This window comes from Schistocerca serialis, chromosome 5, assembly GCF_023864345.2.
Source record: "Schistocerca serialis cubense isolate TAMUIC-IGC-003099 chromosome 5, iqSchSeri2.2, whole genome shotgun sequence".
Taxonomy (NCBI): domain Eukaryota; kingdom Metazoa; phylum Arthropoda; class Insecta; order Orthoptera; family Acrididae; genus Schistocerca; species Schistocerca serialis.
This window is the reverse complement of record NC_064642.1, coordinates 229,596,963-229,616,670: the sequence shown is the minus strand read 5'-3', so window position 1 is coordinate 229,616,670 and position 19,708 is coordinate 229,596,963. Positions and strand designations below refer to the sequence as shown.

At 42.2% G+C, this 19,708-nt stretch overlaps 1 protein-coding gene across 1 annotated transcript in view; it reads right to left on the bottom strand.

The window, feature by feature from the left end:
• The window catches only part of LOC126482390 (probable cytochrome P450 301a1, mitochondrial), a 230,564-nt gene that overhangs the window by 99,615 nt on the left and 111,241 nt on the right, over positions 1–19,708 (bottom strand). The window contains exons 5-7 of the mRNA XM_050106497.1: positions 17,752–17,868; positions 7,975–8,051; positions 784–985 (exon numbers count right to left, since the gene is read on the bottom strand). Of these exons, the coding sequence (XP_049962454.1) occupies positions 784–985; positions 7,975–8,051; positions 17,752–17,868 (396 nt within the window). The remainder of the gene's footprint in view (positions 1–783; positions 986–7,974; positions 8,052–17,751; positions 17,869–19,708) is intronic.

The following is a 19,708-nucleotide window of genomic DNA, read 5'->3' as shown; positions in this document are numbered from 1 at the left end:
TATAATTATTGATGAAACTGACATATTATTGTTTCATTTTTTAATACTTTGTTCTCAGGGATAGATGTTAATTATTTCAGAAGTGTAACTGTAACCATTCTAGCAGTTGTTGGAAAAAGTATTTTCAGGAAACAAAAGTTATGTTCTTCATGACATTCTTTTATCTGGTGCTTCCAATACTTCCTTTTGAGATTAATTTTAAGAATTGCACTCATGTACAAATGTTTAAAATAAATAAAGAAACTTAAGGCTGTCGTCAACCTGGTGTTTGGTTTCAGCGCCACAATTGTAACTGGTATGACATTGTCTTGTCTTGAACTTTGAGCTGTCATATCATGGGCTCTGAACCACACTGAAACTTGGCGTTTTTCACTATCGCAAGTAATTTCCGGAGGTGGAAGGTCTGATTAAGGACCACATGATTATAGGATACCAGACGCAACTTCCTGGCAGATTAAAACTGTGTGCCGGACCGAGACTCAAACTCAGGACCTTTGCCTTCCAGGATACTAGATTTTCTATTTTGCAGTCCGATACTTACTCGTTGAGACACATACCAGAATTTATTAAAACCTCTGTCACCAGATAATTAATTTCTAGTGTGGGGTGAATATCTCAAAGTTGCCATTACAGTTTCAACATAAATGTAAATGAGTGGGAGTTCCACGTTTGTCAAGAAATTAAGTTTGTGAATAACATGTATTGTTCAGCGGCAATTTTGTCAGCACAGTTGATGATAATTTTTTAAAAGTATTGATGGCCTCGCAGTAGAGATGCACTCACACGTAGAAGAAGTCGAGGGCCTTGACGTAACGCCGCCACGTAGGCGTGCTGATGAATTTCCAGGGCGACAGCCGGAACTCCAGCTTGAATGTGGCGTCCAAGATGAACTGGACCGCGTCGATCATCTTCTGGGGCTCGGAATCCGCCGGTAGGTTGGGCTCTAGACAGCCTAGGCGTGAATCCAGAGCCACCAACGACACAGCTGCACAGTGGAGGAGGACCAGCGTCACAACACAGCGTTGGCATCACATCGCTACCGCACTTTCTGCCGTCGCCAGACTTTTTACATACTGGGTATAAAATCATCTGCTACAGTTCGTACTGCGAACGCTGACTGCACTATTGCCAGCCTTCACCTGCGGAGGTACCGAATTGACATGAATCTAAATATAAGTCTTCTACAATGACGGTAAATGAGGCATTGGCTTGAGATGCACATAAATTCACTTTGTGTGATAGTTTGCTATAGAAGACAGACTCAACGGCGCTAAAACCACATTAACTGCCGGTGCTCTTCTTTCGCCGAGGATATCCGGGGCCGCGAGTTTCGATTAGTAATGTGGAGATTTCAGTGGCTTCAGTTACTACTGACACTGGCCTCAGCATAACTAATAATTTAGCGGCATTCCGAAATAGTTTAATTTCAATATTTCATTTTGAAAAGATAAGACTAGTTTTCCTGTTAAGTCCTTTATTTATCTCCATGACCAGTTTCACAGCGTTTTAGCTACATCATCAGGTGCAATCTGTACAGAGTGATAGACAAAGACTCATATAAGGCAAGAAAACGTATCTAGAATGAAAAGTGTATAAAGGATGATCGTACAAAACCAAGTCATAGAGATAAGAGAATGGAATGATCCAGCTGTCACCGTCAACAGTTCTTTCACTAAGTAGTGGATGTCAGACACAAAATTAAATGAAACGCTCCGTTGATACCTATAGAGGACAAAGCTGATCAAAGCAATTCCTAATGAGAGACTGCCACGTAGGTAACATACTAATAAATCCCACTCACAATGAGTAACAGTATCTGGTGACCAAGTGGGGTCCCCATATACCGAAACAACGATCGTAGCACAGACCGTAAATGATCATCTACGGGATAATCTGAAATTTTAACAACTATCGGTGCCTCATCTGCCTGAGACGGATTCAAAAACATACTGATAGAGGCCCAGTCAGTCAGTTCCTCAGAAAGACCAGTACAAATTATTTTAAAGCTTAGTACGAAACTGACATGAAATGAAATGGGGCTGAATATCGTTTCTTACCTAAACAGCTCAATCTGCAGAAAGCAACGCAATTCAGTAAAAAGGACGAAAAACTCATTGCTACTAACAGTATGAGTGTGTTGTCAGGTGCGAACTTAAGGGCGACTTCTAATTACCCACATTATGGTTCTCTTTGGATTTTACTTCAAAACTTCTACCCTTCTCGTCGGTATGTCTCATTGGACAGCCATGGCGCCAGTTACAATGTAGGACAGTTGTTTTAATCTTGGCTTCCACACCTGGACCACGCTTGTGAGAATAAGGTAAGCACGTTTAATGTTACTGGGGTGCAGTCGTCTACCGAAGTGTTCGGAAATTCTGCCAAGGTAAGGTATTCTGTGATACTCATGCTTGCCTCACGTATCCTGATTTGCATTTTTAAGTTTTATGGTGTGTTGTATATCACCCTGCAAGGAATTTTTAAGAATAATGCCTTTTTGCCTTCTTCAGCCTCTTGACATCTGGTTTCGCAATGTTACTTTCTGCCAATTGAACTGTTCATGTACGACACGATATTCAGCCCCGTTTCACTTCATGCCAGTCTCGTGCTAAGCTCTTAAATAGTTTTATACTGAATATTTTGGGGATTACTGCAATTCAAGATTGAATAACTTCGTCTTTTCCAGTATGTTTTTCAATCCATTTTAGGCAAATGAGGGAGCAGTAGCTGCTCAAATTTCACATTATACCGTAGATGATTATTTACGGTCAATGATGTGATCACAGTTTCGGTATACGGGGACCGCGCTACCTCACCAGATACTGTTACTCATGGTGGGCGGATTTTATGCGAATTTTTCCTACCTGACACTGTCCTATTACGAAATCCTTTTAGTAGCTTTCGTCCTTTCTAGGTATCACGGGGGCGTTAGGTGTTATTTTATACTTGACGTCCGCTATTTATCTAAAAATTTGCCAACGATAAACGCTTGGTCATGCCATTCTCTTCTCTCGATCGGTACATGACTTGATTTTGTGAGTATATTCATTTTCAATTTAGTTATATTTTCTTGCTTACATCAATCTTTGCCTATCACTTGGTACAGATCTCATTTTGATGATGAAGCTAAAATGCTGTGAAACCATCCGTACCTGTAAATAAAGGACTTACATCTAAAGCGGTCTTGTCTTTTCAGAATGATACGTCCATGCTGTGGCTGCGCTGACTTCAAAGTCTGCTGCGTAAATCTTTCTATTTAATAACTGTAATCTTACAAGTTGTATATCATAAGAATGTTGAATCAAAGATAGTGTATCTGTCCGAAAAGCTTTGTAAGCAATTAATACACCGACGGAAAGGTAAAGGTTAAAACATGAACATTTTTATCAAACGAAGTATAATATACACCATGTTTGCCGTGATCAGTATTTGTTGCTTATACTAGCTTACTTTCAGCATCTTCGGCACATGAAAAGGCATCCATGCAGATGAAGAACAGTGAGAGTACATAATGGTTACTGTAAGAAAATGAAGCGCCTACAGCCATCCTTATGATCTTATTTATTGCGTAGCTATCAGTTTCGCCGCTTCAGTGCTCCTTACTTGATGCTGGAGGGGTTATCATGGACCATATATACGCTGCATCAGTGGCCAACATAACTGGTTTACGCAGACTATCTGTAACCGTGATGCCAACACGCCAATCATCAACTGCAAACTGATTGGAGTTGCAAGAAAGTTTCTCTAGGTAGTTGGTAGTGAAAGGCCGTGATCCCCAAGACCTCCAGGCAAAAGCATGGACATACAAAAAAATAATGGTTCAGGTGAATATCGCAACGTAGTAATCCTAAAGAACGTGCAAGTGCAGCTTATCGGCATGTTTCTAACTTTGAGAAAATTGTTGTCATTGGCACGCGGAAGACGGGAACATCATACCGACAGAGCGCACAGAATGTTGGCTGTATCGTAATGACTGTAGAACGAGTACTACCGAGGTTGACTCCGGACAACAGAGTTGCAAGAAATGTAGAGTTGGTTGCTTTCAGAAGGATTACACCCCAAAAGATGTTATATTTGTCGACTCGCTCTTATAAATAGACGGAAGAAAACAAATAAAACCCTCCCAGAGGTTACAGGCAGTGTGTCAACACGAATCAAAGGGAACAAATGACTGAAAGCTTCGCTGAGATCTCATTACGCCATTTTCCGCTTCCCACCGACCTCGTACCGTACACAATATGGTATAGGGTCACAGTGAACTATGGCGCTGAGTGCCATTGCGTGGTTTTTAGCGATGAGTCTCAGTTTGGGTCCTGGCGTTTCCATAGACGACGTTGTGAAAGGTCACAAGAAGTTGCTGTTCTCGAGACTGATACCTCTCCATCTGATGGAATCGTGGTGTCGGGAGCTACTGCATTCGGTTAATTTGGTAATTACTGAAGGGAGTTTGAATGTTTGCCAGAATTCTGAAATAATGATAAATCGTTTTGTCATAACACCTCTTAAGTACAGTTCCAAAGAGGATAATGCAAGAACACACACTGAATTTAACATTACCATTGCCTTGCACAATGTGTCGATCGTTGACTAATCTATCCGTTCCTTTGATTTATCACCCATAGCTGCTACAACATTATGCCTTGAAAGTCGGGTGCACATCTGGATATCCTTGTGGTCGGTGCGTCCAACACTGGTACCCGGCGGAACACCCGAAACTTCGAGATATCAACAGCAGCGGTAAAGCACGAAGAAGAAAATTTTTGAGATGTCTCAAAAGGCTGATATTTCATGTTGCAATATTCCTACAATGGTTCAGTTTGCGACGCCTTCGCGTGAGATCTCTACTCAAGTTGAGTGAGTTTTCATAGGTATTGGAGCATTTGGTCTGCAGGAAAGAGTAGGCTTTCACCATCTAGTGTCCAAAATTCGCTAAATGTTAAAATTAATTCAGAAATTTCTTGTTGTGAATTGTATTATGTAATTAAGACAAACAAACTGTCTTTTATAAAAATCATGTGAAACATACAACTGAATAAATAGATTAACGTTTAAGTACTCTTTTAAGAATTTTATGTGATTTCAAAGATAATTCCTGGCTAGACCAAGAATGATACGGAAATATGTCCTGGGATGGGCCCAAAAAATATTGTAAGCCTACTCCGTACGTATTTGTTTAAAGCCACTTACTAAAGATCTGTCCACTTGTTTATTGGCTCTGAATCGATCCACATATTAAACAGAAAGACGTTGCAATAAATATGGACAGGTTTTATTTGAATTACGAACTGTTTTTGGACATTTCTTTGGACATAGGTAGTTGACATTGTTCGTTGAAATTGCTGTGCCATGTACTTCAGTTTGTGTGATCGTTGTGACTTAACAGATGTACGTTCGTCCTGACACGAATGTGTGAATGTGTGTGTTTCTTTCTTTCTTTCCTCTTAGCTTTTGTGTTTCGTGTTCTAAAATGTCACTGCGTTGCGTAACTTACAGCGCTTTAAAGTGGCGTCGCAAGTACGAGTAAATGCGTGTAGTGATGAGTATTTTACATTTTATTTTCTGCACAAGTGCTGAAGCGGCTTACTTTGTTTGTATTTGTTCTGTAATTAATTTTTACATGATATTTTGCGTGTGATTGTATTCTTACGTGATGCGTAACTATCAGTGACACTCTAGGAGATAATCATTCCCAACTATGGTTGATTAGGAACGAAAATAAATGATTGAAGCAAATTAGGGTTTAATGTGTGTCACTGCTCTGCAGAGTAACATCTATTCAGACACATAGATAGTAACCACAGCTCTAAATATTTCCACATGACATGTGAAAGTTGCTGGATTTGGACGGGTTACTCCTGTAACTGAAATATCAGATCTGAAGATGGTTCTGAATGAACCGAAACCGGTCATATGAATAATAAAAAAATTTGCAATCAAGACGGATTTTAAGTAACATTATAAAATCACTGATTGTTGTTATCTCGTAAGACATTATGTCTGTTTTTGCAAAACAACATTATGCCTTGAAAGTAAGATGTTGCTTCCCATTAATGCTCTTGATTCATGGAGGCAATGTCTGCGGAAGCTTACGCAAGTCTTCTGGATTAAGTTCACGAAAAACAAAGAGGCTTGGATTGTAGAAGTATCATCTTCCAACACGACATTGCGATTATAGCCAAAAATGCACTGCATCTCGAAAAGGGGGCGGATCTGCAGTAGAAGTTACCGTAACGTCCTAGCCATACTACAGATTTAGCAGCCTCTGAATTCTAGTCACACAGTTAATAATGAAGTATCATTTTTTCATCTATATCTACTCTGTCTGTTTTCGTACCCAAAAACCTTACCAGTCACCCAAAAGATGGCCAGATGACAGTCCACCGAAATATCACCAGTCTATTTGTTGAATGACATCTTGATCTTATCTGACTTGGCAAGTGCACCGTCAGCTACCAACAGTCCAGATATACAGGGTGCGCGGACCTCCTCGCAAAGAACGCAACGCACAATGAGCGCTTTGATCTCAACGATTTCAGTACATCGCAGCATATCCCTGAACTAACTGAAAGGTGATAGGAAAGTGGGAAGAAATACCGTGGCAGAGTGCTCTGAAGCATTAGAGGGTGTTTTAGGATCAAGGTATTCGCTTACCATTCATAAAAGAAATTGTGTTCCCACTATACAAACGTACAGAAGTCAGTGAAACTTGTCTCAGATTTTTGCGATCCTCTCGGGAGTTCTACATCTACATCTACACTGATACTCCGCAAGCCACCCAACGGTGTGTGGCGGAGGGCACTTTACGTGCCACTGTCATTACCTCCCTTTCCTGTTCCAGTCGCGTATGGTTCGCGGGAAGAACGACTGTCTGAAAGCCTCCGTGCGCGCTCTAATCTCTCTAATTTTACATTCGTGATCTCCTCGGGAAGTATAAGTAGGGGGAAGCAATATATTCGATACCTCATCCAGAAACGCACCCTCTCGAAACCTGGCGAGCAAGCTACACCGCGATGCAGAGCGCCTCTCTTGCAGAGTCTGCCACTTGAGTTTATTAAACATCTCCGTAACGCTATCACGGTTACCAAATAACCCAGTGACGAAACGCGCCGCTCTTCTTTGGATCTTCTCTATCTCCTCCGTCAACCCGACCTGGTACGGATCCCACACTGATGAGCAATACTCAAGTATAGGTCGAACGAGTGTTTTGTAAGCCACCTCCTTTGTTGATGGACTACATTTTCTAAGCACTCTCCCAATGAATCTCAACCTGGTACCCGCCTTACCAACAATTATTTTTATATGATCATTCCACTTCAAATCGTTCCGTACGCATACTCCCAGATATTTTACAGAAGTAACTGCTACCAGTGTTTGTTCCGCTATCATATAATCATACAATAAAGGATCCTTCTTTCTATGTATTCGCAATACATTACATTTGTCTATGTGGTGCTGGTGCTGTGTGGTGTCGCACTTCAACCATAGTTTTTGGAAGGGGAACCTCACTCTCTCCTCCGCCTCCCCCCCCCCCCCCCCCCAATCTCATAAGAAAAAGAACGCACGCATAGCGTGAGATCAGGTGACCTGTTAGGCCGTGGTGAAATGCAAGATCCGTACGCCCCTGCTACTGTAAGAGGTACAGTGTCGTAATCTCAACAAATATCTCGCCGCACAGTTGTAACTGAGCTGCACCCACCAAAACTGAGAATGCAAAACTCTTTTAATTGATGTGTTCTCGCCGTCTCGGTAGGACGCACATCGAGTAACGACGTCTCACAACTGCTGCCTAAGTAAACTTATAAGTTGCGTTGCGTCAATGAAAATTTACCACATGTTTTACCTTCATTGATACAGCCAAAAAATAAGATCGAGTAATCTATGTGAAATGTATAGAATGATGTGGTTTGAAGCTGTCTCATGAAAAGTTGCCAATTGGACGGGAAGGTCTGGAATATTTGTGTTTCAGAAACTACTTACACTCAAGGGACCACTTGCAGAGTTCATTTTGGAAATCGTCTGGCATCTGCTGCTTTTCGTCTCTCAGCTGCACCATTCTGTGAAACAGTAATTAATTGGTATTAGTCTGTTACTGTTTATGTACAATCAGTAATCAGGTTTATAGACTTATTTTATAGAATTTTATAGACGTCGTAATACGTGCTAAGAACCGACTTCGGAGTTTTCAGCAACGGAATCCAGGTATAAGGTTTTCTCAGTGAACAAGCCCCGTCTATTTTGAGTAAAAACTTAAGTACTCGAAGGTATTAGTCACTTTCATCGTCAGGAACTGCTGAGATTGATCTGTGGCTCGTATATAGTGATGACCTCCCTTAATTCTACAGGGCTGACGTCACGGAAAATTTCAGTTCCTGCCGGTGGAGATGGTAACTATTGCCTTGAGAGCGGTCCTGTAGTAATTTTTAAAAATGAACTGCAAACGATTTGCGACTTGCTTCACTAAAATCTGTTTACTGCTAAGCGGTGGTCTGCTTATCAAGCGGTCATCTAGCAACAAATGACTAGCGTCAACCAAAATATTGAAAAAAATGTTCTCGGTTTTCAGGCCCCGCCATTTCGAATAAAATACTCCAGCCTTCGTTGGCTATGACGGCTAACGCCGTTACGAGTAAAAACCACTGACCACCGGTGCCGGTAAGGCTTCCTGCTTATGTAGGCACGAGTGCAGCCTCTGGCTAGAATAAGAGAAGGACGTGTTTGTAGAGCGCGAGTTGGGCAGCTCTTAGCAGCTCTGGTCCGCCGCGAAACCGAGTGAAGTGGCACATTTGAAACTGCCACTACCGCTTCGCTACAAGCGTCAGGCATCCGTCTTTGCTTTCTGTCGGTATCCAACACCCGCCCCATGTTTTCTAAGTGAGCGCTGCTAGTCCCTGCGAAAATTGTTGCTATTTATTCTGATCTCTACCGGAATCCCAATATGTTGATCCACGAACCAAGACCCTCGTGTTTTCAAACTGCATTTTGTGCCCGTTTTCCAGACAACGCCCATCTATGGCCAACTTGGCCAGCTCCTTTGTTTAACAGTCGCTTGGGGTCATGCGCAACGCTTTGGAGCTGAGCGAATAGTTTGACGTATATAAATGTTGCCGCATTCGCAAGCGACATGATACACGCAGGGCATACGAAGAGCTATCTCGTCTTCAACAGGGCGCGGCATACCTCCTATCACGGGGACGGGCCACAACAGTGGTCTCGGTCCGTGTCTCTGCAGCCCATGTCCTAATATGCTGCTGATGACCCACAGTTTGTAGAAAAGCAGCCGGCTTGGCCTCTTCAGCCGATTGACAAGCTGTAATCCGTCGATGACATCTTAAAGTGCTTTGAAGGTATCGCTCGCTATAAGTATTCTCTCTGAACACGTGTTTCCAATGCTGCAATTCAGAATGTGAGAGGTCGTCGTCAGATATCATCTTTACTATGTGCGGTAGCGTGTTCACGAGTTATGCTGCGCTCTAACAGAGCTCTTCAGGTGCCCAGTGTGCATAGTGATCCTTGTGTTTGTGGCAGCAACAATACTAGGTGCGACAATAAATTAATGAGACTGATGTGAAAAAAAAATTTGCTTACCGTTTTAGTCAAGTTTAGTGTTGTCTCCTTGAAAGTAGTTCCCTTCAAATTGCACACACTTTTTCCAGCGCTTCTGCCATTGATGGTAACATTTCTGGAACTCATCTTCTGTAATATCCTCCAAGACCCTCGTCACAGCTTTTTGGACATCTTGTGCTGTTTGAAAACGGTGTCCCTTGGCGGCCGTTATGACTCTTGGAAATAGAACAAAAGTCGCATGGAGCGATATCTGGTGAATAAGGTGGCTGTGGTAGTAATGAAATTTGTTTTGAGGCTACTTACAGAGCAGTATGGAATAGCGCATTATCGTGATGCAGAATCAAATTATCAGCAATGTTGACACGGACATGAAGAACTCTTTTATGAAGTCTTTCTAAAATATCTTTTTAGTAATGTTGGTTAACTGTTTGTCCACGAGGCACCCACTCTTTATGAACGATTCCCTTGGAATCAAAGAAGCACACAAGCATGCATTTCACTTTTGACTTTCACATGAGAGCATTTTTTTGGTCTGGGTGATCCCTTTGAGCACCGTTGCGAACAACGGCGTTTTGTCTCTGGATCGTACTGAAAAAAACCAACTTTCATCACCAGTGATTACACGGCTCAACAATTTTGGATTGATTTCCGTTTGCGCTAATAGATCGGCTGCCGCATTTTTCCGTGTTTCTCGCTGTTGTGGTGCGAGATTTTTGGGGACCATTTTTGCACAAATCTTTCTCATACCAAGATCTTCAGTTATTATTAGACGAACCATTTCTCGATTGATGTTCGGTTCTCCTCCAATCATTTTTCATAGATAATCTTCGATCAGATCGTACGAGTTCACGCACCCTGGCCAAGTTGACATCCGTCCGTGAGATTCATGGTCGTCCACAGCATTCTTCATCTTCAACATTCGTTCTGGCTTCACTAAACATTTTATGCCAATGGAAAACTTCAGCTCTTGATGTGACCTCCGCTCCTAAAGCCTTCTGAAGGTTACCGTAAGTTTTCGTCGCGTTTTCACTCAATTTGACTCAAAAAGAAATGGCATACCGTTGCGCAATATTATGTCGTTCCATTTCCGTGACGAGAGACACAAACACGTGTTAACTTATTACAGCACAACTCACGACTGAGTAGTTGCATCGATGTGCTGCTTGGACTAGAAGCAACTTATAGACCAAGGTCATAGATATAGTGCTTATGCAAGCCTGCAGGGTTGCCACATCTTGCAAGGAAAATCAGTCTCATTACTTTACTGTCGCACCTCGTATAAGTCAAGGTATTCAGACAGCTGCAGAGCGTTGTACAGAGCGCAAGCCACATATGAAGCAAAGGGTGTTGTCAAATCGGCCATAGGTCAACATTTACTAGAAAAAGAGCGCAAAATATAGTCTGAAAACGGAAGGCTCTTGGCTCATGGATCAACATATTGGGATTCCAGTATAAAGGAGGCAATTGAGATCAGAATACGCAGCAACAGTCTAGAGGTACGCACTTAGTAGGGTGTGGAAATGGGCACTGGATATCGAAAGAATGGAAATACGGATGTTACAGCTTGTAGGGGGCCGGTTTCAACGTGGCGCCGGCCCCTCGCCCCAATTGACATCACACGATCACGTGTCAAGGCTCACGAGAAAGACACGGCTTGGCGCGTACTTCGCAGCACGTGAAGCTGCACGTTTTACGAGTGCAAACGGATGTCTCCGGCGGGGAACCCGTAACTATTTCAATGAGTTCAATAATTCTTGACTGCGTGTTTAAATGCATGATCACGATAGCACAAGACAAAGGTAAGACCTTTACTGGGTACATTTTCAATTACATACAGATTTCCCTTGGACCATACAAGAGGCTGAGCACTCGCGAAAGAGGCTGAGCACTCGCGAAACACGGTGGGCAAGCCGATTACTGTGACGTCATAAGTTCGTTGCAAAGCTCGTTCTCGAGGGCGTCGGTCCTCCGGCGGGCCGGACCTACTGTGAGCTTGGGCACCTTCCGCGCAAGCGTCGTTTCGGCCCTCCCTGATGCCACAGGCTGGAATCCTGCCTATGTACGCGGAAAACTGTACCAGCCCAGGCAATCAGTGGCTTTTACTCCTGAGGACGGCGACGGAGATAGCAATCGAAAGATCTAGTATTTTATTTGAACTGACGCTGCTTGTAAACCGAGAACATTTTATTCGCACATGCCGCCTGGAAAGACTACGGGAACACGAATCAAGGTACCACTGCACAAAAGAATGAAGATATGAACACTTGAAATGTTAACACCAGCACAGAATTTATTTTGCATTTGCAAATATGGCAACACGTCCGTCTACTCTATACACTAAATCTTACGGCACATAGCGGAGTGTTCTTCGTGTTCTGCTCTTATAAAACATCTATCCTGATTCATTGCGCATTATACGTTGTAAGCGTCAGAGTTTGTAACCAATTGAACCAGTTCTAAGTTCTCTGCTTTCCTCGTCGTGGTCAGTCAGGGAGAAGAATATGCGAGGAAGTAGTATGTTGCTCTCCCGATCTTGTAATTTACTCTCTCGAAATTTTAACAGAAAACTTCTCCGTGATGCACAACGCCTCTTTAGTACAGGCGCTGATCGTGGTTCCTTTTCGGGTAGGGGGGTGGGGGTGGGGTCCAGCTTGTTACAATCTCTATCCTCTATCTCACACCACCGAAATACAAATTGTCTTCATCCCCCTTTTTAATGTTCTAGATATGCGAAACATTTCAATAAGAATGTTGTTGTTGTTGTTGTTGTGGTCTTCAGTCCTGAGACTGGTTTGATGCAGCTCTCCATGCTACTCTATCCTGTGCAAGCTTATTCATCTCCCAGTACCTACTGCAGCCTACATCCTTCTGAATCTGCTTAGTGTATTGATCTCTTGGTCTCCCTCTACGATTTTTACCCTCCACGCTGCCCTCCAATGCTAAATTTGTGATCCCTTGATGCCTCAAAACATGTCCTACCAGCCGATCCCTTCTTCTAGTCAAGTTGTGCCACAAACTTCTCTTCTCCCCAATCCTATTCAATACCTCCTCATTAGTTACGTGATCTACCCACCTTATCTTCAGCATTCTTCTGTAGCACCACATTTCGAAAGCTTCTATTCTCTTCTTGTCCAAACTGGTTATCGTCCATGTTTCACTTCCATACATGGCTACACTCCATACAAATACTTTCAGAAACGACTTCCTGACACTTAAATCTATACTCGACGTTAGCAAATTTCTCTTCTTCAGAAATGATTTCCTTGCCATTGCCAGTCAACATTTTATATCCTCTCTACTTCGACTATCATCAGTTATTTTACTCCCTAAATAGCAAAATTCCTTTACTACTTTAAGTGCCTCATTTCCTAATCAAATTCCCTCAGCATCACCCGATTTAATTTGACTACATTCCATTATCCTCGTTTTGCTTTTGTTGATGTTCATCTTATATCCTCCTTTCAAGACACTGTCCACTCCGTTCAACTGCTCTTCCAAGTCCTTTGCTGTCTCTGACAGAATTACAATGTCATCGGCGAACCTCAAAGTTTTTACTTCTTCTCCATGAATTTTAATACCTACTCCGAATTTTTCTTTTGTTTCCTTCACTGCTTGCTCAATATACAGATTGAATAACATCGGGGACAGGCTACAACCCTGTCTCACTCCCTTCCCAACCACTGCTTCCCTTTCATGCCCCTCGACTCTTATAACTGCCATCTGGTTTCTGTACAAATTGTAAAGAGCCTTACGCTCCCTGTATTTTACCCCTGCCACCTTCGGAATTTGAAAGAGAGTATTCCAGTTAACATTGTCAAAAGCTTTCTCTAAGTCTACAAATGCTAGAAACGTAGGTTTGCCTTTCCTTAATCTTTCTTCTAAGATAAGTCGTAAGGTTTGTATTGCCTCACGTGTTCCAACATTTCTACGGAATACAAACTGATCTTCCCCGAGGTCGGCTTCTACCAGTTTTTCCATTCGTCTGTAAAGAATTCGCGTTAGTGTTTTGCAGCTGTGACTTATTAAACTGATAGTTCGGTAATTTTCACATCTGTCAACACCTGCTTTGTTTGGGATTGGAATTATTATATTCTTGAAGTCTGAGGGTATTTCGCCTGTCTCATACATCTTGCTCACCAGATGGTAGAGTTTTGTCATGACTGGCTCTCCCAAGGCCATCAGTAGTTCTAATGGAATGTTGTCTACTCCCGGGGCCTTGTTTCGACTCAGGTCTCTCAGTGCTCTGTCAAACTCTTCACGCAGTATCTTATCTCCCATTTCGTCTTCATCTACATCCTCTTCCATTTCCATAATATACTCCTTCCACCTTTCTGCCTTCCCTTCTTTGCTTAGAACTGGGTTGCCATCTGAGCTCTTGATATTCATACAAGTGGTTCTCTTCTCTCCAAAGGTCTCTTTAATTTTCCTGTACGCAGTATCTATCTTACCCCTAGTGAGATAAGCCTCTACATCCTTACATTTGTCCTCTAGCCATCCCTGCTTAGCCATTTTGCACTTCCTGTCGATCTCATTTTTGAGACGTTTGTATTCCTTTTTGGCTGCTTCATTTACTGCATTTTTATATTTTCTCCTTTCATCAATTAAATTCAATATTTCTTCTGTTACCCAAGGATTTCTATTAGCCCTCGTCTTTTTACCTACTTGATCCTCTGCTGCCTTCACTACTTCATCCCTCAGAGCTACCCATTCTTCTTCTACTGTATTTCGTTCCCCCATTCCTGTCAATTGTTCCCTTATGCTCTCCCTGAAACTCTCTACAACCTCTGGTTCTTTCAGTGTATCCAGGTCCCATCTCCTTAAATTCCCACCTTTTTGCAGTTTCTTCAGTTTTAATCTGCAGTTCATAACCAATAGACTGTGGTCAGAATTCACATCTGCCCCTGGAAATGTCTTACAATTTAAAACCTGGTTCCTAAATCTCTGTCTTACCATTATATAATCTATCTGATACCTTTTAGTGTCTCCAGGATTCTTCCAGGTATACAACCTTCTTTTATGATTCTTGAAACAAGTGTTAGCTATAATTAAATCATGCTCTGTGCAAAATTCTACAAGGTGGCTTCCTCTTTCATTTCTTCCCCCCAATCCATATTCACCTACTACGTTTCCTTCTCTCCCTTTTCCTACTGACGAATTCCAGTCACCCATGGCTATTAAATTTTCGTCTCCCTTCACTACCTGAATAATTTCTTTAATCTCGTCATACATTTCACCTATTTCTTCATTATCTGCAGAGCTAGTTGGCATATAAACTTGTACTACTGTAGTAGGCATGGGCTTTGTGTCTATCTTGGCCACAATAATGCGTTCACTTTGCTGTTTGTAGTAGCTAACCCGCACTCCTACTTTTTTATTCATTATTAAACCTACTCCTGCATTACCCCTATTTGATTTTGTATTTATAACCCTGTAATCACCTGACCAAAAGTCTTGTTCCTCCTGCCACCGAACTTCACTAATTCCCACTATATCTAACTTTAACCTACCCATTTCCCTTTTTAAATTTTCTAACCTACCTGCCCGATTAAGGGATCTGACATTCCACGCTCCGATCTGTAGAACGCCAGCTTTCTTTTTCCTGATAACGAGGTCCTCTTGAGTAGTCCCCGCCCGGAGATCCGAATGGGGGACTATTTTACCTCCGGAATATTTTACCCAAGAGGACACCATCATCATTTAATCATACAGTAACGATGCATTTCCTCGGGAAAAATTACGGCTGTAGTTTCCCCTTGCTTTCAGCCGTTCGCAGTAACAGCACAGCAAGGGCGTTTTGGTTAATGTTACAAGGCCAGATCAGTCAATCATCCAGACTGTTGCCCCTGCAACTACTGAAAAGGCTGCTGCCCCTCTTCAGGAACCACATGTTTGTCTGGCCTCTCAACAGATACCCCTCCGTTGTGGTTGCACCTACGGTACGGCTATCTGTATCGCTGAGGCACGCAAGCCTCTCCACCAACGGCAAGGTCCATGGATCATGGGGGGGTCAATAAGAATAACAACAGAATATATAAGTCTTTTGATATAATAAATCGTTCAGTTAGAATAATAAAAATAAAATGTTTTATAATAATAATTTGTTTAAATCACTGCTAGGTACAATTACTTTATACTCTGTATAAGGCCCATGTTTTAATGTACGTAACACTAGTAAGATTATATATAAGAGCTTTGGAACAACTATTCAAAAATAAAGTTCTAGACATGCGAAACATTTTAATAAGAATAACAACAGAATATATAAGTCGTTTGATTTAACAAATCGTTCAGTTACAATAATAAAAATAAATCTTTTTATAATAATCGTTTCTTTACATCGCTGCTAGGTACAATTACTTTATACACTGTGTAAGGCCCATTTTTAACGTACTTAATACTAGTGACATTATATAGAAGACCTTTGCAACAACTGTTCAAAAATAACGTTCTCCTAAAATAGGGTGAAAGAACTTGGGTTTATTTTATGAGGATAACGTGCACAGGAGAAATGACATACATGGCATAATTTACTACTAAAAAACCATCCATAAAGTAAGTTATAATGCGCCTCGTGTATCTGCAGATATGACTTGTTCCTACATCGGACTTAAGTATCACTAATGTATCGATTGTATAATGATTCCGTTTTAGATACTTGAAAATAGCGTAAGGTCGAAATTGTACAATCGCAAATGAAATGAAGAGAATGGCAGCTGAAGGCATTACGAAATCTTTCAAAAAAGTCGTCCTATTACATTTTCTTTTCTTTTTTTTAGTGGGACGTCTTTCCCTCTGTCTTCTCTTACTCAACGGCCTGTGGTTTGTCGGTTCTGTCTTTGAAGTCGCGAATCGTGTCTTACTTGTTGATGACAGCAGGTGCAGGCAAGTTGTGAATGATGTGCGCCTCTGCCAGGGAAGGATCTCAAGCAAGAAAATGAAAAATTACCCTCTGTTAAAAAAAGTTTGTAATTTATGAATTTCCGTCCCATTATAGAGACCTAGTTTTTATACGAATGTATTCTCCGAAAGCTGAATGCGAAATTTCGAATTTAATGTATATATACTCTAGCACTAAAATGTTTTTCTATAGAGGGGGGACGCGGCACTAGTGGTGCTTGTGCGGCGGTTTACCTGGCCATGTGATTGGTAAAGTGTCTCCATCAGTAAATAAGGTAAATGATACATCTTGAGTACCCTGTCTTAATACTCATGTACAGAAGTTAACACGATTCTCATAATCGATTGCACGCAGCTTTTCATGGAGTGAGATGTGAAAGGGATGAACCGATGGAGAATGTATAGGATACTTGCCTCACACATGCCACTTCGTCATGCGATTGTGCATGAGCTAACGTTCGGATCAACTGTAACAGCAGCAAGAACATTAATTTACCCCTCTTCTGTCGTTACTTGTTTTCTTCCGTTTCGTTGTCTAGGTGTAACACTATAACTTTCACATAAATCAATGAAGAGGTTGATAAATAATTGTCGAAATGGTTGAAGCGTACAAGAACGAACTGCATTCTTCCTACACTCTCCGTACACCACGAGCATGTTGGCTGTTTCTGCATTGGTTAATGCTATCGTCCATTCACGACTTGCTGCTTGCACTGTTACACATTAACTGACTAGCAAGTCGCAGTGCACTCAAGGAACATACAAGCACACTGTAGGCAAACATAATAACAACGTACCTAGCAACTACGCAGGCGAAGCGCACATGCAAATGTCAGTGTGGAAACTTTTGAAAACTCGGTTTCTCATAAACAACTCGCACTAGAATTCTACAACAAACATCACTGACATTTTAATTTAGCTTCTTTTAGTTTGTTAATGTCAGTAGGTACTGTTCCATTTAAAAAGGTGTATGTTTGCACAAAAAATACAATTTCCAAGCATTATTACAATATGTTTATTGGGTAACAACACGAGACCCCGACTACCAATCCAATCTGTGAAAATTACTTGTCAATAGCACTTTCCATTTCCGAAATATTTGCGGTGCAAACTTTAGGTGATACAGCCTGTATACTATGAAAGTACTAACACTTTTTTGTTGTAATAATCAAATTACTTACTGGTTGGATGGTGTACTGTGTCGGTTACGAGAATCAAAATTACTGCAATAGCAAGTGGTCAGACTTCATGCTGACGCTAGCCGCTCAGGCCTATGGAAGCCCAATCACTCACCTGTTGACGAAGTCTTCGGCCACCTGGTCTATGGGCCCCACGTAGAGCTTGGCGGACCTCGGCTGCAACATTGCCTGGTTCACTTTGCGCCGGAAGTCGTACCACTCTTCTTCCTGACTGCAGAAGGAAATAGTGACAAATTTCACTTTTTGAAGAGAACATAGCTATGCTATAAAAAGAATGCTGTAAGTGGAAGATGGCGATAGTACTTCGTTCGCTGACACTTTAAGACCGAAAGCAGCACCCGTGAGCGGCGCATTCGCAATATTTTTTCGTCGACACTTATGAAATGACCTGATAGTAAGAGTCTAGTAACGCACAACATGGGTGTGATGTGTATCAGTTGTCGGACTCCATCGGTGTTGGTGTTCCGCCGGCAGGGTTGGCCGATCGGTTCTGGGCGCTACAGTCTGGAACCGCGCGACTGCTACGGTCGCAGGTTCGAATCCTGCCTCGGGCATGGATGTGTATGATGTCCTTAGGTTAGTTAGGTTTAAGTAGTTCTAAGTTCTAGGGGACATAACCCCAGAAGTTAAGTCCCATAGTGCTCAGAGCCATTTGAACCGTTCGTTGGTTTTCCCTTTTGCAGAACAATTAGATTAGCCTAAATAATAAGCTAAAGTAGATTAGAAATATATTATAGCTGCTGTGTGAACAATGTATTTTTACTTAGCTTTGTTTAATCCGAGTTGCGAACATGATGCTGCTGTTGATGCTTTCATTAATTTCTGTTGATGTTGCAAATGTTACGTGTGGAGTGTTCGGTGTATCCGTTGTGCGATATGGTATAGAGGTGAAGATACAGGTGGCGGTTAATTGTGTTCGAGCTGTAAAAAGCAGTTCTCGGTCCACTGGACCGGCCGGAGTGGCCGAGTGGTTCTAGGCGCTACAGTCTGGAACCTCGCGACCGCTGCGGTCGCAGGTCCGAATCCTGCCTCGGGCATGGATGTGTGTGATGTCCTTAGGTTAGTTAGGTTTAAGTAGTTCTAAGTTCTAGGGGACTGATGACCTCAGAAGTTAAGTCCCATAGTGCTCAGAGCCATTCGAACCATTTGAACCATCCACTGGATTCCGCAGGTTAAGAACCTGCACTCGCAAGCACAGCACAACAACAGCGTTTGGAAACGGCATAAGCAACGGCATAAGCAACCAAGCAAACTATATCATCGCATGGTCCAAAAAGCAAGCAGAGACCTGATATCAGGGTGATGCAGTGTTTCTTGACTTCGAGAAAGCTTTCGATGCATCACTTCCAACACAAAGTACACGAATACCAAATATCCGAACAAATATGCTACTGGATTGAACACTTTCTAGTGACAAGAGCTCACTGTCATTCATGATTGAGAGGCATCGTCACCAGCTATTCCTCTGCACGTAACTGTTTCCTGAGTTATTATTGTGTGCATGTCTGTGTTTATGTGTGTGACTGTGAACATGACTGTTGATGTGAGGACTTGTTGTGTTGCCTCCTGAGTTGAACGTCTGCTGGTTGTTGAGATGAAAATTATAACTTCAAAAATGGTTCAAATGGCTCTGAGCACTGTGGGACTTAACATCTGAGGCATCAGTCCCCTAGAACTTAGAACTACATAAACCTAACTAACCTAAGGAGATCACACACATCCATGCCCGAGGCAGGATTCGAACCTGCGACCGTAGCAGCAGCTCGTTTCCGGACTGAAGCGCCTATAACCGCTCGGCCACAGCGGCCGGCTCTGCCTTTCAAAATCCTTTTACAACAGCTACTTTCATGTCTCAGTAGGTATCCATAACTAATTCACAGTGACATGCATTTATTACATTTTTTACCAATAGCTGCCAACTGCATGTTAATACATGCACATTGGTTTATCCAAAGATGTTCGACATCTATGAGCATTGTAATCGTTCCATGGTCAATTCTCGTAACGCGTGTCCAACAACCGCACACGCTGCGATACTCGCGCCGTGGTAG